A 24,158-nucleotide genomic window follows, 5' to 3' on the forward strand; every position below is an offset into this window, starting at 1 on the left:
TCTTCTCAGCATAACCAGATGATTCAGCCATCTGAGCCAATGTTGAGTAGTCATGAGTAAGGTGGTACTGTTAATATTAAAATGATCTAGTTTTGTTCTGAAATTAAGTGGACATAGACAAGAAGAAATTGGAGAGGGGAAACAGCAAGCAATCTTGAGAAATTGTCTCAGAGAATAGGACCCTTTAGAAAAGTACATGTTGTAGCTTTCTTGGTCTGTACAAAGGGTCTTTTCAAGGATTCGCTGAGTGTAATGGAGTACATTTCTAACAAGTACATTTCTAAAAGACAGACACAGTCTCATGCTCAGCTGTGGGAGGAGGTGTTTTGCTGCCACCCCACCACAGGGCTGGAAGTGATGTGCTCCAGGGCACAGGGCAGCCTCACCTGCCCCCATAGTCCAGTTCCTACCCAGAGACTTGCCTGACATGCAACAGCAATGTCAGCATCAGCAGAAGAGGGACCTGCAGGGGTATTAGTGGTTTAACACACCAGAAACCTGGGTCTGTTCCTCCAGCAATCCACTTGCAGATGCCACGCAACAAATGGAGTTTCTGTCTTCACAGTTCCCACAACTGCTCTCGGCCCAAAATACATTTGCTTGCTTTTTTGGAGGTTTTGTCTCATGACAGTACTGCAGTGCTTTTCTTTCACCTCATATCTAGAAATAAATACACACACTTTGCTGTGCAAACTGCCAGCCACTCTTCAGTAAATTTCCAAGTCATAAGTGCTTAAGTTTTGCCTAGTCACCACTGCCTGTGCTGATGCTGTCTCTGAAGGGTCAGGGAGAGATAAATCCTCTATTCTCCCATCTCCACCCACCCCTCTCATTGCTGCAGAGTTGTTGAACCCCTGCTCCCTTCTGCAGAGGCTGCATGAGCCCTTGCAGGCACCACTGTCAGGTGGGCATTCTGTCCTCATTTGTACCCTGCTCATGAAGAAAAAAGGCAGCTAACATTAGGTGGTACATAGGGATAGGGTGGAAGTCTGACTGGATGGTGCAGCCACTCCACAGCAGCTGAGGGCACCTCCTCATGGTCTCAGCACATTTAGTGCACTGGTTATATCAGAGCTGGAGCTTGTCCTGGCAGCCAGGAGCCTGTCCTGGCAGCCAGAGCCGGCAGCTTGGAGCCAGCTCCATCCTGGGAGCCGTGCACTGGGCACGGGAGCCCGAGGGTGGCCAGAGCACAGAGCCCAGGGCCTGGCTGGTGACAGGCACAGCTGGCTCCCACTGCTCCTGAGCCTGGCAGTGACAGGGGCACCTTGACATGGCATTTCACCTGCAGCCCTGTGGCAGAAGAAAAGCACAGTGTTCTCCAGCTTGCTCTCCAGCTGCGTGAGCCGCTTGCACCAGCTCCACCGAAGGGTGTGGAAGGATGCTGCTGACCGCCTTAGAGAAAAGCAACAAAATTCTGCACACAAATTCTGTAAAGAAAATGTTTTATTTAAAGTGTTAAATACCATCACCAGAATGAGTTTGATTTACATTAGTTGGTGTTCATTACAGGCCTAATCTGCCCTTTTTTTTCCCCAACTGTAATTCCTTTTAACTTTTTAAAACGTACTATTTACAAGACAGCAGTGATCACTGGAATAGTACTATTTACATGACTAAACCATAAGTAGAATTGCAGACGTGTGAAAATTAAAAAAAATACATTAATTTTTTTAAAATAAATACTGCATAATGACAATTATGTACAAACCTTCCATGCGTCATGTCCTTGATTTTAAAATTTGAAATAATTTATAGAGGACTATGCATACAAGAATGTGTGAGCACATCTCACAGTGTCAGGAAAATGGTTATGTATTTCTGTTTAATATCCTAGGGGATATTGTAGACTGCATGTTAGTAGTATTTATTTGCTGCTGGTAGACAGGTGTCTAAATTATTTCAATAAATACAATTTTACCAGTCTGTCTATTAACTTAACAATAATCCATTATATAAACTCTGCAGACAAGACACAATCTCATTTTCTATGATATTGCACAAAGTAAAAGGCATTATAAGTGATGCTGTTATTACCTTTTCCCTCTTATGAGGCATATACAATTTGTAAATGGGAAACTTCAACAGATTTTCAAATAAAATCAGAATAATTCTGTGTGGCCATAAAGGTAAATGTAACATACTTCAAAAATTATTGCAAGATTTCAATATTAAACCTTAAGTAGGTATTAAAGGCATACAAAGACCCAGGAAAAAGAAAAAAAGAAAAGGATATTTTGTTATTAAACGTTAGCCAGTTACATTCCCTTTAAATAATAAAACTTAATGAAAAGCTTGAACTTGCAGCACCACCCAATGGTAGTTACTGTCTGCTACAAAACCCAGGGTTCTGAAGATCCATTACCTCCAGCGAGGTTCTGGCAATGGTGTCAAATAGCTGACAGAGTGGTACTGAGAAGTTTTCTTTAAGGCTATTTTACCAACCAAAGACTGATACTTTCCAGACTGATATTATCTAATTATGTCTTTTGCAATGCAAATGTAATTCATGAAAATTGAACTTTACAGCAGAAGAACTGTATGGATTTGTAAGCTTTGTTGCTTCTGTTATTTCAAAAATGTAGCAATCAATTTGGTTTAGTGCAAATAAAAGTGCTTAAATTCGTTTCCTAAAAATCAATCAGGTACTTAATTTTTCCTCTTTCCAAAAACCTTCAAGAAATAATAGTTCAGTCTTTGAATGAAAGATGCTGGTGCTGAACACAAATTTATTGAAGACATCTTACAATGGCCACATGATTCCAGTATTTTGCTGTAGAATTCAATTTGAAGGTGAGAAAAAATGAAAATAAGTTACCATGCACTGTACAATAAATTGCAAAAGTTCAAATATCTTCTTTATCAAATACATGCTGAATTACATTAATGTACTCCCAAGCCATGTTGCAAAATCCTTTTCAACATGCTTGAAAAAAAGTAAGCTCTCAAACAATATTTTTCTCAAATAATTCAGAAATGCAGAACAATCTGCAACCCTGAACCAAATATGGGGCATAAGACAGGAATAAGTCAAAAGGTAGCCATTTTAGAATATGCTGATCATCCTGGGAGGTAGAGGGGGAAAAGAGCAAAAGGAAGAAGGGAGACTGGGAGGAGAGATAGAGAAAGAAGGAGGTAAAAGAAGTGTACAATTTGCACATTATGTTGAACTTTACAAGGCTTGTACCTTTTACATTTAAATAAATTTAATATATTACACTTATTTCTTGTCACATAAACAGAATTTTAAATATTTGCTAGAAATTATTTTTTTATTTTTAATATAAGTCTGCAAAAACACAGACCATGACTGGTTTAAAGAATGATAAACGTGGTATGTCTTTGTATCACCCTGTTGCATTCTCTTCCCTTTAAAACCATGCACTAGTGAAATTTATCTTTAAAAATAATATAAACTGTTGAAAATGGCTGATTTATTCTTTTTTTTTTTTTTTTGCAAGTTGCAGCCCCAAGAAAATAATTTAAGTGTTCAGCTAAATCTGTGTCCATGCAAAAAAGTTTCTTAATTTCATACAGTACAGTATATCCACAGAACTTTATTTTTCAGAGAGTCCATCATGTCTGGGGTTTCACCGTGTGGACAGCTGGAGGTATGAAGCCCACCACTTTAAGTCTTGAACCTTTTCAATATGAAGAGTTTTCAGATCTCAAGCAACTGCTGCAAGTGCCAGTTGACTTTTCCATCATCCTTAGATTCTTCTTTTCTTCCAATGTCTGCTAATCCACTGACTTGTAACGTGGCTCCATGGGAGGGTAACTCCGTTTCTGTGGCATAACCAAACTTTAGGAGGGGAGGGCAGATAAATAAAGAAAAGGGAGCAACAAAACAGATATGCCATTGAAAAGGACTTTTGTTGCATGAAACAGATTGACTTTTTTTAGTTTAGTCCATGGCTTCAGATTGGACCAAAACTGAGTCCCTGAACTCCAAACCTATCAGTTCTTCATGATTTCAGTCCATCACCTGAGGGCCTTCCGTAGGGCACAATGTGTGCAACTTCCTTGAGAACACAGGATCGCGTTGCAGCCCTAGAAACAGGCTCAGAAGACACAACATTAAGCATGCAGTGTTACCAGGGTTTGCGACCTGTAATTTTATTTTTTTGTAACGCTGGTTGCTATGACAACAGTTTCACAGCTGCTATGAGCGAGCATACGAAGGTCCTGTTGAACTTTCAAGAGATGATTGGGAAGCTCTTCTAGTGAGAGGAGCTAAGGTTGGGTCTACTAGGGAAGAAGGAGGGAAAAGTTTGAACCACCCAATCACCATGTTGGACAGGTCCAGTTCATCTAAAAGTATCTGTGCCACTCCCATAAAGGATTTGTGATCCATACGTCCATAGTCTCCCCAAACAATTATCTGTTAGGTAAAGAAACACAAGAAAATAGAAAAAAATTAGTGAAAATGTCAAAAGCTTTAATCTGATTTGTCAAAAATGTCTGGTTGTTTAATTACAGTAAGGAATGAAATATCCAACTGCTGCCATAGTTTAGTTCTGTGTATCCTAATCATGATGCAGTGACAGCAATGATCTGGGCACAAACAACAGTTATCCACGATACCAGGGAAAGCCCAGTGAGAGGAGCCCATTCATACAGCAGAAGGAAAATAATCCATAACTCACTTTTGCTCCCTTCTACTTGCATACTCAGTTTCTACTGGCATAAATAGCTATTACTGTTGTGTTTATCTGCTCAGCAAGTATATAAAATATGAGCATTTACTGCCAAATGAAACCTGAAAGAAGTTTGAAACTCATTCAGTGAAAACTGTACAGGTGACATTTTCAGGTTCAGAGGAATATTTATGCAAATTACCTGTAAAACTTTCCCTTGGGGACTTTCTTCAAACGATAGAAGTTGCTGATAAAGTGGTTCCAGCGTTTTTCTTGCTACCTTTGTTTTCTTTTTGGCTATGCAGACTCCATTTTCTAATAGATACACCTTTACATATGGTGCTTAGAAGAATGAAAATAGAGAACAGTAGGTAAAGAAGAAGTCCAGTTTTTTTGTGTAACACACACACTTTCTATCACCATATAAAAATTTGCTTTTAAAGGATATATAACTTACAAGAAGAAATATCCACAAGCAATATTAACAATTATTCCCATAAAAAGCATCCATGCATTTTCTTTACTGTTCTCTTTGGGTGTATTTTTTTCTTGACTTCTTTTTGTATGTCTCTTTTACCATAAAACAATTCAGATTTTGACCTGAACAAATCAAGTATTCCTATATATAGCATCCCTATACTATACAATATGCAAAATAGGCCTATTAAGTAAATGCAAGACTTGCAATGACTTTGGTGAAATCTGGATCAATGCTCCAAATTGTTAATAATTTAAAATTATCTACAAGGTGAAAATCAGTGAAGAAAGGACTCTGACACAATTTCTATTTTGGCAGAAGAGCTTGCTAAAAATATCATTATATTGTCCTTTTTACATAGTGTTACAGGACATCAGATTATAAAATAAGGAGTAAGTATCAAATATTGGTCTACTTTTTGAGTAGATACCTATTCCACATCTCTTAATTCCCTCTTCATTCCTGAGACTCCTATATAAAATCTTCAGTATATACTTTTCTTCCTACCCCATAACTAAGGATGCCTTTGCTATTACCAAAAATACTTTGAGGTCTTCTGGCAGCCTGATTTTTAATTTCCTCCTGAATTAGGGCTGATTTCTGATTTCAATACAGTATGAATTTCAGTACAAAACATTATAACCTACTGGGACTTGAACTTGTTAAGAGCTGGCAAAGCTGAACAGAAAAGCCACAGACCTTTTTGGTAGAATGCCATTCTCAGAATCATAGAATATACTGAATTGAAAGGGACCCATTAGGATCATCAAGTCTAAGCCCTGGCCCTGTGCTAAGATTGTTACTAAGGTTTTTCTTCCTTACCTGGCAGTGTCTTTGAACCTGGTTTTACAACAAGGCCACGGGCTCGGATTATTTCTACTTCCAGTTGTCCTTTCTTATCCACCATTCCCACCTGAATATCTCCTAGATAACAAAAAGAAATCCCAGCATTGTAATTCAGAACTACTTTAATATATGAAATGTTGAAAAAATTTCTAGGATGAATATGTGGTGACTTTTATCACCTGTTTTCCATCAATAAGTATGATCTGGATTTTAACACTACTATGTAATTTAATGTTTATCCTCTTCACTGCTGTTTATGTTAGTAAACAATTTAAAACCTCTTCAATAACACCTTCTCTCCCATCTTCCATGCCTCTATAATTTCAAATTAATTTCTATTTCCTAAGAGTTTCATATTAAAAAAAAAGGCAGCGAGGGAATTAATACAAAGCAGCTCTGTAAAACTGCTTGAAATCTCTTCACCATCCCTGTAGTTAAAGACAAATTATTAAAAGATAACTTGTGAATATACAAGCCTCTAAACACAATAGTAACAAACATTTTGCACCTAAATTACCAATTTTTATACAATATTATCCAAGTGATTCAGAGAAAAGTTTGGTGTCATTAGCCCCATTTTAAAGATGGAAAACTGAAGAAGAGGTAAAAGGCTGACCTTTTCAAAGCAACTTTCTACTTTTGCATGCCTTCATAAGCATCCACGATTACATTCAACTTTGGCTGAGGTTAGAACTTTGGTCTTAACTGAGTTGTTCAAAACCACAAGAGAAATCCATATTTTAAAGGGACTCTAGATAAATTTTATGTTCTAATTACCTGACCAAATAGAATAGATCCTATCTAGAAGGCACAAACACTTACCCATTGATGGCGTTGCCAATGTCTGTCGTCCTACAAGCTGGGCAGGACCAAGTCCATCCAGAAAATCACTGAACTGGCTGTCTGCAGCCAACCTCACACCAGGGAAGATCAAACTAGATATAATATTGAAAAAGAAACCAAACAAAAATACACTTAAATTTGCCCTTTGTTCGTTTGTGGTTTTATTTATTTGTTTGGTTTTTTGTTTTGTTTTGGCTTGGGTTTGTTTTTTGTTTTCTAGATGTTTTGCACTTAATGTTTGTGGGTTTGGTACTACTGTAAGGAACTTACAAAACAATTACTGTAATTTTTGAAATCCCACAGTGTTCAACAAGCAGTAATTTAGCCTCCAGCATATAAACAAACAGGTAAAGAAAGCACTCCCCTCAATAATTTCCAAATTTTTATTCTTCCATAATGTTCTCCTTTTCTAATGCATTAAAGACCATTGTTAATTAGTGCTGATATGAGACCAGTTCATTAAGATACTAACACACACCCTTACCAGTGATTTAGTTACATGAAGGTTACATTGCTCACACTTCTCAGTTACTGAGAATTCAATGGTTAAATATCAAATGTATGCAGTGAAAGGAAGACATTAGACCAAATACTGGTTGCTATTTTCAAAATCGCCATTCATTCAAAATATTTTGTAGAAAATGTCTTTGAGAATGACGTCTATTCAATAATAGAACTGAAATCCCTTGTGGCAAATGACCAAAGTAACTTAAAATTAAAATGCTTGCCATAAATTATCTGTTACCCATTACAGAGCAACAAGAACTAATGAAATTTGTAATGACCTATCATTAAGAAATGTCCATTTCAAATGCATATAGTGCAACAATTGGAAACACAATATATATTGTGCAGCACAGATGGATTGTCCAGTGCTGGGAACACCACTAATAAATCAACCTTCAATAAGACTTCTCTAGGCAATGTCTCAGATACATCACTTGGAAGCTTTAACTTGGGTTTTTATGATGCTATGATAACCATGATACATTACAGACTTGTACTGCTGCCCAGATAATTTCTTCAGGTTAAAAGTAGCAGAATCTTTGAAAAACTCTTGAGCCCAGTGACCTGGAAATGCTCTGGAAATGCTTTGCTCTGCATAGCACTGGCATATGCCAGGAGTTTTTGGAAGAGAACTTATCCATATCTGTGTTTTACTTGGTGTACTGCACCTGCTTCCCCTCCTGACACACGTCATGATGATGATCTGACCTCCGACGTGCCCTTCTCATGGCACAGCAGAAATGATCCTCCTCCTTCCTGCACCAACACTGGGAGACTCTTTCCAGTTACAGGGGAAGACTTAGGCTGAGTCCATCAATGACACTGGCTTGTGAAGGGAATTCTGACTGAACAGGACCTACACACTCACTGTGCTTCTCTCTAACAACCAGTTTCATGGAGAAACGTCCCCCAGCTTCATGGAGAAACGTCAGGAAACCACAGGTGTAAATGCCGCTTACTTTCCCTCAGAGCTGTAGCTGTTCATGCTCCCATCCGTTGACTCCCGGCTCGCCTGGCGAGTCATCCAGTTCCTCATCTCCACGGCCAGCCCCGTCTCCGTGCTCCTCTGGACGGTGCTCCGCAGCTTCTTGCCCCCTGCTTCTGTTGGAGACAAAAGAGAAGCCCCCATGCCACTGTGCTGCCGCAGCTGGGCAGCTGTGCACACCCCTGCACCATGTGGTACAGACAGTCAGAGCCACAAATTAATCACCTGTAACAAAGCTTCCATTTAAAATGCATCAATTTTTTAGTAACAGGAAAACAGCATCATAAATATCTTTACAGGATCTTAGTTCTGTCACCACGTGCTTCCCAAGGTCAGACAACACAAGTCTGCCCATGGAGGTAACCAGATTTAAACAATCCACAGTCTAGCATGTTTAAAATATATTTTCCCTGGATGAATAAATCCCTCTTAGGAATTAAATTAAAATGTTACCATGATGTCAAAACCTGAAGAGAAATGTTCTAAATCAGATGGTCATTATCTCCTAAATCAAGTTACAGATATCCATAAGTGAGGATAGTAAACTAAAAATCAAGAAGCCTTCTCATGCCTTCTTCTCCATTCATTAGCTGATAAATTTAAATTTATATTTAAAATATACAGTATTTATATGCACAATAAGAAACCTTATCACCTTCAAGAATAACATCTTTTTCTATCTATTTGCATAGTTTAATTTTACTTAGACAAGGGAAAAAATACTCAAACAATATAATAGCATTTTAGTGTAGGAATTTTGATCAAGACCTCAACTGGATAAAATGAGTAGGAATGAAGCCTCAGTTTTTCTTTTATGAATAAGACAGATGGTCCATGTAATTTCTGATTTTAAATGCTGTTTCTTGCACTGGGACAAGGAATTCTGCATACTTATTTCTTTTAATCTGTTCTATGCACCTCTGAGTGCAGCACAGTTTTGTGTAATATACTGATATTATAAAAGAGAAAAAAAGTTTAAAACACTACAATAATAACAATTCTTAAATACTGATACAATGAGGGCCGAGTAATATCCAATAGCTTATGACATCAATGGACTCAACTTCCTTGTGCAGTTATTTGTAGCATGTTACCCTTTACACCTTCTCTGCCTTGTCATGTTCTAGAGGTCAGAAGAACTTCTGGACCTGTGAGGATGGTGAAGCATTAGGGATTTGAAAAAGGAAATGAGCAAAAGGAGGAGATTGTCCTGGGATGAGGACTATCACACCCCAGGGGGAATGTGGGAGCACAGGAACTGGCTTAGAGTAAGAGGATCTGCACCCTTGGGCAGGGAATGGGAGAGAGACCACAATTTCCATTGTCACTGTCCTACAGGCTGCAGTGTGGGTTGAAGTCTCCCAGGCCCCTCAGTCAGGAGGAATATTAGGTCAATAAAGAACATGGGAAATGTAGTGATGTGGGAACTAGACACCAAAAATACCTTGAAAACCACTGCCTCCTTGTCAAGAAAGATTAATAACTCTGCAATATTTAGCAGCAGTAAGACATTTGTACAGCAGTATCATGAGTGGTTCAAATAATATTGCTTATTAAAAGTCTTCTATGTATTCCTTAAGACCATCACTTTGAATCAGTACATACAGATAGTAACAATAATAGAAGTAAAAATTTTCCTCTAGAATTTCAGCTACACAAATGAATTCAGTACACAGGAGAGTGAAAAAATAAATTTTATTGCATCAAAATTACTTCTAAAAATGCCTATCATCTTACATCATGTTACCTGATGTAAGAAATGCAAATAAAAAAGGCACCAGGCTACTACAACATACAAAAATGAAGGTCAGAAATCAAGAATTTAATTTCTTTTGGGTTGTATCATTCCAAGTGCCTGCTGGTTTATTATTTATATTCAACTAATGAAAGCTGGCATCTAACTTCCAATAGTGGTCCAGAGCTGTTCTAAAATACAAGCACTCATTTCAAAGAAATATTCCCACAAACTGCCAGGAAAATATCGTGCTGTAGTTTTGTAGAAAAGGTACACTGCATCACAGTAACATGTGAAAAGCATACAACTCTGAAGCCCCACAGGACATTACTCCTCTGTTCTAAGAACTCTTTAGATGAGTAAGCATTAATTTTCATTCAGCCTCATTGAATGATGGTCATTCTCAATTCATTATTGCAAAATGAAGCCCTTAATGCAAATTCAAAAGAACATCTCCATCTTGCATGATTCTTCAGTATCTTCATACATGTTTCAAAGATTTGGGAGTTTGAGAGAAATATATGTTTGATTATGTAATATGTGAAGGAGTGTATAGTAACTTTTATTAATTTGTAAGGCAGATTTTTTTTTCTGAACTAGAATTGTAAGTCTGTATGCCTTCATTGTAGAAGAACAGAATAAAAAAATGAACATAACCATTGCACATCAATTGACTGAGAAATTAAGGCAGAACTCATGCAACTGCCAATCAAGTCTTCATAGAGACACATGCGTTTACAGCATCCCTCTAAACCTTAATTTAAAGCAGTTTTACTTTCCCACATTCATTTTAACTGAAATAAGTAGTCTGGTTCATATGACAACAGGCACACAAAGATACAACTTTGATACAGCATGAAAGTTAGATGTGTAGTATATCCAACTTTTGTATAAGTACAAGAAAGGAGGTTATGTGAATAACTATTTCCTAATTTTCAATAGAAACAGGCAGTGCTCTTGAAAGGTCTCCAAAGAGAAAGATCTGACCTTTCATCAATAAATAATCCTACAATTCCTCAAACAATTTAAAAGCAAAGATAGTGTTTTTGTCATCCATACTTCATGTTTCATAAATTCAGCATTAAAAAATTAAAAAGGTTTCAAACAGCAATGAAACCACAAAGTAGCTGCTCAGCTTAAAGAAATAGCCTTTGGTGCCAGACTTCCAAGCTGTAGCTGGTAGAGAATCTGACTGAAGATCATATCACTCTACTAAAACCAAACTGTTTTCCTCATTCCTGCCTGGAAACTGAAACCTCTTCTCTTGTGCTAATTCAACTACCCATGTAGCTGCATTCCATACTGGACCCAAATTAAAAGGAACAAACAAAAAATATGATTTAAAGTTGTTCTTTTTCTTTCAAGACAGATAATTTTGGAAAAGATATTTATCAAGACAAAGCATACAGCTGAATGAACCCAACAAAGGCAATGCTAACCTCTAGCTACACAAGTAACTTGGGTACTTGAGTACCACTCACTCAGAAATAACTATCTAACTGGTGTCACTGCAAAAGTGAGGGTTGGTTTTATAATCCTGAAGTATATATACTAATACCACTCATGTTATGCATGCTGTTTTAATCTTAACAAATGAAAAGATACGGAAGTGAGAGCTTAGAAGTGTACTTTGTTTTTATGTTGCTGAGTACTTACAATCAAAATAATTTTACTTATCATTTCCTAAACTCTAAAAAATAACATTGAAAATGTTCTCCAAATTAGTATAAGCTAATTGCCCTAGCAAAAAGAAATTTCTCTCAAGTCCCCCAACAAAATATGGAATATATTATCTGAAAAACACTAGCTCAGATTCTCACAGCCATATCACAAGGAGTGGAATAAATTACCACAAATAATTGCACTGGTATTTATGAAAGCACACTCATTCTTACAGTTAATCACACTGGTAATTTAACTAATATGGTTGCTGCAAATAGACTCTGCAGGCCACATTTTCTAAGTTATGCACGGAATTATTTGTTCCCACAACTTGGAGTGCAAATCACTTACAAATTAGGGATGCAAAACTACTGATACAATCTTCAACAGCGAGAAGTCAAAAGCTGCAGTGAATGCAGCAGATTACCTTCCATCATCTGGGATGCAGCCAGATGAAATCCGCTGCTGGTGGTGAGAGTGAGAGCTCTCAGCTTGCTCTCGGCAGGAGCTTCCTACAACTGCTCCCCAGCAGGCACAGAGCCATGAGAAGACAAGGCACAGGCACAGGCAGGCTGGCTATGCCAGTCCCCAGATGGTATGTGATCTCTTGGTAGGACTTGTAGGGGGTACAGAGCAGCTGTGGCTTCAGAAACACACTGAAGTGCTTGAGGTGGCTCTTCTCTGCTTTCCCCACCTCATCAGAAAAGCTGCATAAAAACTCCTTCAGCATTGTCATCTCAACTCAAGAGTTAGATCCACAAAGAGAATAAGCTGCCTTTAAGTGCCCATTTTTTAAGACTAAAATTATTTACAAACCTAGTTACCCGTTCCAGATATGTTAACAACTGGCTAGATAAAAGACAGTCTAAGAAAATGTGAACCAGTGGAAATGTGGACCAGTTATGTCCCAAGAAAAGGCGGACAGGGTAGGTCTCAAATTCCCTTGCAGCTGCACAGCTGTTTCTGGAGTAGCCCAAGTTTTGTTTGCACTGAAGAAGGCATTTAGCTCTTGTTGAAGCTCTAGGAAGCACAGCCAAGTTATTTTTTTCCCTGTGTTACCCACAGACCCCAAGCAGAAGACACAGTTTTAGAATCTATTAATTTAAGCAGGATTTGGGCAACACGGATTCCATTGCCACTTGAGTTTGAGCTCATTTCACTGATTCTCTTAGGCCAGTGCTAACAATCAGTTAATGAAATTTTGGGTTACAGTCCTTCCAATGGATATTTTCAAAGTGCATGCTGTCAGCACTTCTGAAACCCAAAGAGCATTTCAGAGCCAGGGGAAACTGTTATGGGGGCTTTCTCTTACTTGTAAGGAAGAAAGGAAGATCTGCATTCTAGTTCCTGCTTCCATGAGTATCTGAATGTAAAATACTGATAAACTGTGACTGGGTCAGGAATGGCCTGCACTGATATGCCCAAAGCAGAGCTGCCTTCAGCAAGAAAGCACTTCAGGATGGGAGCAGCCAGGTTTGGAAGGTGTGAGAGTCTGGGCTGTGGGTGTCAGTCTGCCCCATGCATTTTTAGATTTCTTAGGAGACTCATTAGTTTTTCATTTTTGGTCAAGAAACACTTTTTCACTCTTGTCCTACTCTTTTTTTTTTCTTTCTCTGGCCATAATGGAGGCATGGTTAATCAAGAGAGCACCTAAGAAAACGTAAAAGATAGAACTGAATTAAATAATCAACAATAATCAACTGCAAAACTGTTGCATGCACTTCTGGTCAAAAGCTGGTATAGAAGACTTGGCATGCCATTCTTGATGAATTTCCTACAGGACCCAAGAGGCATTATGAATCTCATTTGCTCCTGGCCAGACTGCAGCATCCTTTGCCTGCATTCTGCTTCCCTGCCATGGCAAGGCTGGTCATATGTTCAGCCAACTCTGTGCCTTGCTGTGGCCATGTGATGTGAAGTCAGTTTGCCACGTGGCTTCTGAGCAATGCTGTGGTTTAAGGCAAGGATCTGCTCTTTATTCTCTCCCACATCTTAATTACATCTGCCACTGTAATTTCACTGTTGCTCTGATGCCCATTCTCCAGTCTTAACTGATCCTTCATAATTGTTAAGAGCATCAGAAAAGAGAAACTGATTTTGTGTGTGGCACCCATCACTTTAGGATCTTCAACTCATGGTTTTATGTTCCCAAAAAGGTTTTTGAAATATTTTTACAGGACTGAACTGTAAACAAAGAGCTGTTTTCCTGCATGCATTAAGTACAATAAGTACTTAATGTTCATAAAACTTTACTTACCCCAGCATTTTTATTCAGAATCATATGCTACACATAAAAAGCATGAATAACCATCTTGAACACCCAATGGTTTGTTTTCAAGTACCAGTGCTAAGTAACACTCCTGGTAATCCCAAGAAAGTATATACAGCATCAGAATCATTGTGTATATATATACAGTACATACAGCACAGAGGTCTGATGCTTGGCCACTCCCTTGACAAAGAATTTACCCCTGATAAGAGAGGCTGTCCCAGGGAATCAAAACTAATTAACCACAGCTGTAAGGAAGAGAACAGTTAGTGCTGATGTAATTCCCACTTCTCTTTTGGTTATCTGACTCTGGTTATACAACAGCAAACACGCTATGCAGGTCTGGCTGGATCTTTGTTTTTCAGGTGCTGATTACAGATCTTGACAGTGAGATGCAGATCAAGAATAGAACTACACACAGACACTCAGGCCCTTCCAGCACCACTCTGTTACTGATAAGGCCCTCAGTTTTCTAGGTGTGGTCCGAGGATTTACCTGCCAAAAGCCGTTTACCTGCTGCAAACCTGAACACAGAGATAAGACAACAAAAAGCACATGTCTTTGTAGCCCACAGCTGTATCTACCATGCGACAAGTGACCTGAATGAACAGATTCTCAAGAGCCCTCAGTTAGACCAGTTATGATCTCCACACAGATAAATGTTCTTATCATTCAAATGTAATAGGTCTATAATCATTTGTACATATTTTGTGCATGTGTCAGAATGGTAGCATTCTATATCCACTTTGTACATCCTGTACAACAATCTATATATATACATATATATATATACACATATACATACATTACATATATATACATATACATTATATATATATATATATATAATGTAACTACAAAAAGTGCAAAGCAGTGGAAAATCAGTCTCATCCCAAATCTATTAAAATCCTGAAAAACAGAGAAAGTAATTTTGTGGAATTACATTCTAATTTTGTATACAATTTATATAAGGAATATAGATGTAGAACTAGATAGGTGTACATCTTCACCACAGGAACTCTTTACATCCAGTCTCTGATTTTGCCAATGACAAAGGATGATCATCCAAAGTAAATAGAAACCATTTCTGCAGTTTTAAGAGGTAAATGATTTTTATGTTTACATGTACACTCAATTTTCTGGATGTATACCATTCTTATATATTTTTTAATAACTATTATTTCATGCAGTGTCAAAAGCAGATTAAAAATGCTTAAGCAGCAAAGAGTACATTTATTGAGGAGCTTAGAATTGCTTTTTTTTTTTTTTTTTTGCATTATATGAAGTGAGAGATACTTTCTAAATTTGGAATAATGGCAGTAACACTATTCTTTATCTCAACCTCTATTATATTTATTGTAGCAAGGGTCATTGCATACACTATCAGACAGATCTGGGCAGCATTTTTGAATGATGTAGCAAATGTGTTGAAACAATTCAACACCCTCTATTAAGGCTTAATGAGGTAGATGGTGCCAAGAACTTGGATGGCTACTGAGATTACACAAATTAGAAACAGCTCTTCCTCCATTTCTTTGTCTAAGATGAATAATGATCCTATGCAAATACCATTATTTAAATAACCACAGTTCACAAAAAAGGGAGCAAATTTCACACTGAAATGACCTATTTTCAAACTACTGCTCTTAAACATTTACCTCTCCAAACTGAAACAATGACAACACATTGCATTGTTCTTCTGACCACATTCTTGACTTTGACATTGAAAAATGAAAATTACAGCACATAGATAGGAGATGGGTTTTTACACATTTATGTAGGTACCACCAGAGATGCAACCTATCATACACTGTAGCTCCACTGCTGCTGCTACAGCCCCATCCGAGTTATCTGTCAGCTATTCAGGTACAGGCTGCAGTGTAACCAGCAGCGCAGAAGAGAAACACAACTATTAGAGAAATACAGCTTTAAAAATCTACTGGGCATTTCTAACTCAGTTTGAAGTATGTTGTGCTTTGAATGCCAATCTTTCTGCAGTTTCTTCCACTTTTCCCTTAGTTTTCCAGAACACATAAGATTTTTTTTGTCACGCTCTTTGCTTTGCCAGCAACAGTATAGTTTTTTCTATGCTTATTTTTTTAAAGGTCTTATCAATTTTGGCATCTACAGCCACTTCATTAGTACAGTACCTGAGTATAACTGGTAAAAACACTTGTGACTTGCTTGAAATGCCTGCTATACTGCCTACACCCTTGAACTCAGCCCATGGAGCTGCAGAAATGGGACAGACCGACCACCATGATGGAAAGGCTGACCCAAGACAGCCCCTGAACTGTGCCTTAACAGCAAACAGAAAAAATAATTAACTATAAAATTAAATGTCATGCAGATTCTTACGGAACAATAATTATTGCATATTCAGAGTGCTTTTTATCTCCAAGATGAGTGACCCCACCATTGCATGCAACGTGCAGCAGACGATCTCTGGTGTGTTAGCATCAATCGAGGCAAGATCTTTAAAGGTTCATCTCTTACAGGATAACCTGTCACAGGGCATTATACCCTTCTTTCATATCCTTCCTTGGCTCTGCCTATGAACATTCCACATAAACAAGGTCATCTTTACCACCAAGGCTAAAATGTAGGCCAATTCCCCCAAGATGATGTAGTTATTTTCGTTTTCTTCATAGCCTGATACTCCTATATTACTTTATTCTTTTTAAGATGGTAATTTTAAAGGATAACTACTTAATCTGCAGAATTCTCTTCACTTTAGTAATTACTGTGCTAATGAATTTATTGTTACTACTTCCCCCATTTTCTATTTCTGGTCAAATTATTGTCTGCTTGTTATTGTCTACTGGGACCTCCAGAGGGACACTGTGATCTGGCGGTCTAACCACAGGAACAGAATCCAGGAACTGCTGAGTTTTATTCCAGCTGTACCAATGTGCAGTGATTAATCAGTGAGAAATGCCACTGAAGCCATTACCAGTGCTCAACTGAGCAGCTCTGTGTACCTTTAAATAAAGTCCTGAGTCTTCACTCAGGGGCAGCACTCCTGCTGACACCTATGTGGGATCCAACAACCCCTCCAGCAAGTTTCCCAGATAATTATCAGCCCGATGACAGGAGAGTAAAATGTGCTTCTATTCCTACTGAACTCCTGCAGCCACACTCAGATACTTCTTTCAGTAGACATCAATATGCAAAACTGAAACGTAACTTCTCCTCAGCTAACGCAACTAACTTTTGCTATTTTTGGCATGATTGTCTTGGACTGAAGAACATTCTCTGGCTTTCTTTTTAATTGCCTTTTGTTTTTCTAACATACTGGGAAACCAAGATGCTTTCCAGTTCTTTCTGAATTAATTTATGTCTTAAATTATCATAAATTATCTCTTGAATTGTCTTCAGCACCTGCAAAGCATTTGGCTTTCCCCTTCAATCTCATAGCTTCACTACCACCCAAAAACTTCAGCAAAGGAAGATATTAAATTGAAATATACTCCCTTTTGGTGGGCATTGTTCTGCATACAGACCTTGCCATAACCAGCAGCTCCACAGCTGCACTCCTGGCAATGTGCTATTTAACTGTTTATTACAACACCTCAGTGTAAATGCAAATCAGAAGTGAAGTATAAAAAGGAAATCATAGTGAAAATTTATTACAGTAAACAATACACAGTGTAATTTGAGGAAGCACCAAGTTACCAGTCCCGCTCATAAAAACAGACATAGGCCTTCTAGTGATCACATCATGTGACCTGAGCCTCTCTTCTTTTCTCTGCACGTTGGATAACTCTACTTCTTCTCCAGTAAGCCTCTTGTACATAAGAATTCATTCGCTCAGTTGTTCACAGGAAAGTTTAGTGCACTCATGCACTACTTGTAAATGTAGCACGTGCACGAGACTTTGCACCATGACTACACAGACATCTAAAACGATGCCACATATATTTATAGTGGAAATTCTCTTATCGTTTGACAGTCACAAAATTTCTTTAACTTCAACCAAGCCAAGATTTCAGAAAAAATATGAATGCCTCAAGAGCATTCATACGGATACTGATTGGTACTCTGTCCCCATACCTCTTCAACAATTTCCATGTAATAAATTGCATTTCCATGTAATTCCAAGTCTGTTCTAAGTGGTATTTGACACCAATTCTCACTTCAGTATGCAGGCCACACATTTTATCATTAGTGAATCTAATAAAATAAAATGCAAAAGACATCTCTTTAAAATCCTTGATACTTTGACAACATAAATTTCTGGCACCATGTTAATCCTGTGTGTATACATGCAGAAATGCCAAGAAGAAATGGATAATACAAGGAATTTTTTGCTAACACCTTTTACTAGATATGGTTAAGAATAATAAACTCCTAAATAATGAATGTGCATAAACTTGAAGGATTCATCTCATCTGATCAGCAGGTAAGAAATGCTATTTTAAATAGCATTTCTTAAATAGCAGCTCCCTGTACTGCAAACCAGGCCAACCAGGGCAAGTTTAAGCCTAGCCATGACAAATTCCCCTGTACTCTGCATTGGTGAGGCCACACTTCGAGTGCTGTGTTCATTTTCCGGTCCCCCAAGGACACTGAGATGCTGGAGGGTGTCCAGAGAAAGGCAACAATGCTCTAAAAACCAGATCTTATGAGAAATAGCTGAGGGAGCTGGGCTTGTTTAGCCTGGAGGAGACTCAGGGGGACCTCATCACTCTCTACAAGCACCTGACAGGAGGTTGTAGTGAGGTGAGCCTCAGTCTCTTCTGCCATGCCTGCAGTGAGAGGATGAGAGAAAATGGCCTTAAACTGAGACAGGGGAGATTCAGATTAGATACTAGAAACAAAAATTCACTGTTAGGGTGGTCAGGCATTGGAATGGGTTGCCCAGGGAGATGGTGGAGTCACCACCCCTGGAGGTGTTCAAGAGGTGTCTGGATCTGGCTCTGGGTGATGGGGTGTAGGGGTTGCAGTGACAGTGCTGGGTGGGCAGCTGGACCGCATGTTCTTGAAGGCCTCTTCCAACCTTGATGATTCTGTGATTCAAATTCATGGCTACCAAAAACAACAAACAGCAGCCTTTCCACAGCCCACTTCTTCCGTACATCACAGCTTGGATGCCAGGGCTTAAGAGATCTCCTCCTTTAATCAGCCGACAGGTAAAGGGATCTTCTTAATCATCAGGTTCAAAAATAGCTACAAAAATTATTAATTTGTTGTATTGAGTTACTTGCTAATAAATTACTTCTGAACCTGACAGTACTCATATTCTTTCATACCAAAAGATACACCTCTGGACCAGTATATCTACTTCAGCAGTTAATAAAAGAAGTCTTCAAGAGAGTATCTCAAATGTATGCCTCAACAGGTATTTTCTAGATTTTTCTATTTGTATTAAAAATATGACTGAGTGTGAAATGTAAAAAAAAAAAAAAAGAAGAAAAAGAAAAGCACCCTTGTAACAGGTCATATTTTTTTTTTGCAGAAATAACTACATCACACGCAGAAATAACTACATCACTAGGACAGTTAACTTATGAAGTGGGTCTGACACCTTTTTCAGATGAAACTGTAAAAGAACATTTGTATGTGAACATGGGAGTATGTACCACAACCACTTTAATTACATTTCATTAATATAATTGTATAAACACTCATAAGACAACAAATTCCAATTTGAGTGCAGAGGTGTTTGCCATCCAGAGAACACATCACAGTTTTTTCTTTCTAATCCCACTGAGAACACTTGGGAAATGATTTTTGCTGTCATGCCTGCCATTCCCTCTGTAACCTGGTATGTCTAAACTGAGGTAGAAGAAACTCAAATCCATAGAACTGCATAGCAGTTCCATTTCTATTTTTTTCATGGGAATTAATGAAATGCATTTTCAAGTGTAGCCTACATCTAAATGGGATCTGATAACACAAATCAACACAATATGTGACATGTTCATCATTATACAATCTTTTAACACTTCTCTTTGAATAATTTACCAGCACAAAATAAATAAATCATTACAATTATCCTTAAATTTACAGATATTTCTCTACTGACTTTCATGCACTTCATATTTCTTTGAACCAGTGAACAGTTTTAAGCAAACACAGATTCCATCAAGGAATAAATTACATGCTTCCTAGAGAAGGAAAGAAAACCAAGTAGAAGAAAACAAATCAATACTCTGATTTCACACAGGATTAATGCAATTATTGTATCTAAAAATCAGGACTGAAAAGAAAAAGCTTCAGGAATGATAAAGAAAAATATTCTTCAAAGAATACCTACACATTTAGTTTAGGATAATTTATGATATTTTCGGTGTGTGCTTTCAGCCATAGTGTTTATTAGCACATCAATAGTATTAAAAATGCCATCTGAAGCCTACCCTGCAGTCTACTGGCAATATTTTGCAGTTCACTTCATTGTTCAAGGCAGGGAGCAGATGAGAGTACTGAAGGACAGCAGAGTTTGCCCCAGGGGGAAGCCACTTCTCTTCCACTGAATGTGGCAGGCTGGCCAGCCCCAGAGTAAGAGCAGGGAAAAGGTGAGGGACCATGCCTGGGGATTCAATCAGAATTGAGAGGTGCTTTGGAGAAAATAAATCAGAGACCATCGCACGTGAGAAGATAAAACACACAAAGACAGACATTACCCACTGAACTCAGCCTGAAATGTGGAAGGTGATAAATGAACATGCAGGTATTTTAAATAGATCATGAATAGTGTACACACAGAGCTGAAACATGTTTGCACAGCAGCACTGGACATTGGTTTCTCTGTTTTATAGTGTTCAAATCTATTGAAGGTGCAATTTGCTCCATTAATCTTAATGAAATTAAAAATCTTGAATTAGTTCTGATAAAAAAAGGGAAATCCCATGGGTTCATTCTATACATAAACATATTTAAACACAACAGATTACTTTCTTTATGAAACCAGTATACTCAAAACAAACTCATGAAATACAAGTTCCATCCTGGACACAGTTTGGTGCCATGCATAACTAAGAATGTACATTTGCACATTCCAAATAGCAAGTCTTTTGGGGGGCCATGGCCACACACAAAATGCACTGCATTTCTCCTGTTAGCCTTCCACCCACACTGCTGCCTCTAAGGAAAGGGTACTTGGGGCCAGAATGTAATTGCTCAACTCTGGTTCTATACAAATTCTGTTATAATAACAGACAAGGGGTATCTGAACAAGCCCGCAGATTGTCAGAAAAGCACCCGCGAGGAAGTGTGGCTTGTTTTTCGTATGAATGAGCAGAAAATGGAAAGAATGGAAAGACCCTCTATCCTTTATTTCTCCCCCCAACATAACTAAACTTCAGCTAGCACCTTCATTCCCAATGTGACGATAAACATCATCCGTTAAATCCCACCTCACTCTCCAGCTACAAGCACGGTGCTACAAATCTCTCTCTCAGCCCAAGCCACTCTCCATCACTCGCGTCCCCCATCCAGCTCCTCGCCCAGCCGAACCCCGGCCCTTCCCGGCGGGCGGCCGCCGCCGAGCCCGGCCCGTCCCCGGAGTGGCCCGGAGCGCCCGCGGTCCCCGCGCACACCTGCGGCCACCATGCCCCGGCCCCTCACCTCTGTCCTCCTCCTCCAGGGAGTTCATGCAGGGAAAGTAGACGGCCAGTGCCTCGAAGGAGGCGGAGAGGCTGCTCCGGCTCTGCGACCGCTGCATGGCGCGCCCGCCGGCCGCCGTCTGCCGGCCCATCTTGGCCGAGCGGCACCCGCCTTTGGCGCGGTACAAGAAGCGCGGCGTCTTGGCGGCGGGGGCTGAGGGCGGCGGGGAGCGCTGGGCGGGCTGCGCGCCGCGGAGCTGGGCTCTGCCCCGCTGTGCCCGGCTCTGCCCCGCGGTGCCCGGCTCTGCCCCGCTGCCGCCGCCGCTGCTCTCGGCGGGGCGGGCCGCCGCAGCCGGCACGGGGCCGCCTACCAGCGGGGCGAGCAGTCAGCCGGCGGCGCGGGGCTCCGGGGCGGGCGGAGCTGGACGGCGCCGTCGTGCGAGACTCGCGGGCGGGACGGCCCGGCCGCGGCCGCTGTAAATACCGAGCGCGCCGGAGGCAGGACCGGGGCACGGCGCCGGCCGGTAGCGGCGGGACGTCCCGCAGGCACCGCCCGCAGACTTTGTTCTCCGCCCGGTTCACGCCGGGCTGGCGAGCGGCCCCAGCGCGGCAGCAGGCGGGAGGGGCGCGCCGGGGCCGGCCGGGGCTCGCAGGGATGCTGGAGGCGGGGGGAGGCCGTAGAAGGGGCGGCCCCGTGGCCCGGCACGGAGCGGGGAACGCAGCTGCGGCCCCGGCGGGGAGTGGGGCTGGTCAGCGCTGCCCCCACTCCCGGCCGGCAGGACACACCTGCCGCCTACGGGCGAGAGTCTTCTCGGGTGGGGTCTGTAAAAGAGGGAACGAACCACTGGACCAGAGAAAGACTGAGCTGGGAAGGGGTCGCTGGGTCATGAGGCAGGGTCACCAGGGCCAGCTGCCCTGACTGGGGGCCAGACGGCTTTGAGTATCTCCAAGGATGGAAACTCAGCCTCCCTGGGAAACCACTCATCAATGCTCACTCACCCTCACAGTGAAAAACTGCTGATGTTCAGCGTGAGGCTTCTGTGCTCACTGAGCTTGTGCTCATTGCTTCTGTCAGTGGCCCAGCATCTCCTGAGGAGCTGGGCCTGCAAGCCACAGGCAAATCCTTCATCTCTTCTCCACTTTAAGCCAAGCTGTATTTCTCTAAAGCACATCTGCCTCCTTAGCAAACATTAGTGTACCTTTTCTAAAGTCAGTCCTTAGAGGATTTGCTTATAGCTACATCACATAATTTTGGGGCTTTTATCCAGTCTTACTTCCATATCTTCCTCAACACTATTAAATGTTACCTTTTTTTCTTTTATCCAGTATGTTACATTGAGTATATAGCAATTGGCAAACTTTTCCCTAAACTGCTAAGAAAATAAAGCACTGGACATGATTAAAAAGAGGTACTAGCTACTGCACCCATCTTTTGAAGCATCAGCAACTTATTCCACCATAGTTCATGATAGTGCAAAAGTGCTACCAAACCTTGCACATGGTAGTTGTTTCCTTACAGGCCCTTTGAACAGTAATGACAGTAAATGCAGGGCTTGGGGTGCACTCAGTTTTCTTTCAAATAAAAAAAGAATTATCTCAAAATAATGGTTAAATATAATGTTTAGGGCTTGATCTAACAAATTTTGCAGACAGAATGATGGTTTGAAGTGAACTGAAACTCTTCATGAAGAAAGTGTGTAGAGTGAAGTACACTTCACACCCCTCATGTGACTTCCTTGAGCTGATGATTGGAAAGGATAATAATAAGACATTAAAACCAGCCAACACTATCACTGATATACTTTGCTGAGGAATGAAAACTAGTTGGAACTTTAGCATTCAGGGATGGAACCATCACCACTCAATCTACAGCAAAGCAGTGAGTTTTTACAGCTATTTTTATCATTTGCCCAATAACTTGATTTCTAGATAACTTATAATACACTAAAGCACGTTTCATGTAACATCATAGGAACTTATTTTAGAAGAACATAAATCCCTTTTTTCCTCTTTACTGGCTATAAAAGATGCCCAGGGCAGCTTCTCTAGGCTCTGACATCTTTTAGATGTCTCGTTCAGGTCATGTTCCAAAATGTGTGTTTAGTTGCTCATCATGTTTCTCTGGCCACATGCCCAATTTTGTCCCCTCCCTGTGATGTTTTTCAGATTAACAAGAAGGTGAGCTGCCAAGACCAGCAGACACCTCTCTGGTATGCCACAGGCAGGCCCACAGGCACTCCATGATGGCAGAGACCTGCCAAGGTCTGTGGAGGACACCTGGTCAGCCTGCAGTACCTCTTCCCCTAAAATCACCCTTTGCATTACATCCCTTTAAAGTATTTTCAAGTGGTAGAGTGAGCTTTTCCTGTTTACACTTCACTCTAAAAAGACATTACTGAAATACTATAAAGCAAACAACTCTAAAAGAAAGTGTAATGGTAGTAATAATAATAAATGTCTAATATACAAAATCATATAATTGGCAAAACCCAATAAAATGTGTTGAAATAATTGCTAAAGATATTTTTAAAAGACTTGGTGACTATAGAATTTTCTATCTATAAACATTAAAGCAGACAAAATAACTTCCTTCAACATTTTTATGAATGTAAGATTTGGCAGAAAAGTAAATGTCCATTAAATAATAATTCA

At 39.9% G+C, this 24,158-nt stretch overlaps 1 protein-coding gene across 50 annotated transcripts in view; it reads right to left on the reverse strand.

The window, feature by feature from the left end:
- Positions 1-1,425: 1,425 nt before the first annotated feature.
- The window catches only part of RIMS2 (regulating synaptic membrane exocytosis 2), a 445,153-nt gene continuing 422,420 nt past the window's right edge, over positions 1,426-24,158 (reverse strand). For all 50 annotated transcript variants that reach the window (XM_071421429.1, XM_071421423.1, XM_071421444.1 and 47 more), the window contains 5 exons: positions 8,268-8,409; positions 6,781-6,893; positions 5,935-6,036; positions 4,837-4,976; positions 1,426-4,378 (listed from right to left, as the gene is read on the reverse strand). In XM_071421429.1, the coding sequence (XP_071277530.1) occupies positions 4,160-4,378; positions 4,837-4,976; positions 5,935-6,036; positions 6,781-6,893; positions 8,268-8,409 (716 nt within the window). In that variant the 3' untranslated portion in view covers positions 1,426-4,159. The remainder of the gene's footprint in view (positions 4,379-4,836; positions 4,977-5,934; positions 6,037-6,780; positions 6,894-8,267; positions 8,410-24,158) is intronic.

Source organism: Agelaius tricolor, unplaced genomic scaffold (assembly GCF_023055355.1).
Source record: "Agelaius tricolor isolate 1412-34295 unplaced genomic scaffold, bAgeTri1.0.p SCAF_2, whole genome shotgun sequence".
Classification (NCBI taxonomy): domain Eukaryota; kingdom Metazoa; phylum Chordata; class Aves; order Passeriformes; family Icteridae; genus Agelaius; species Agelaius tricolor.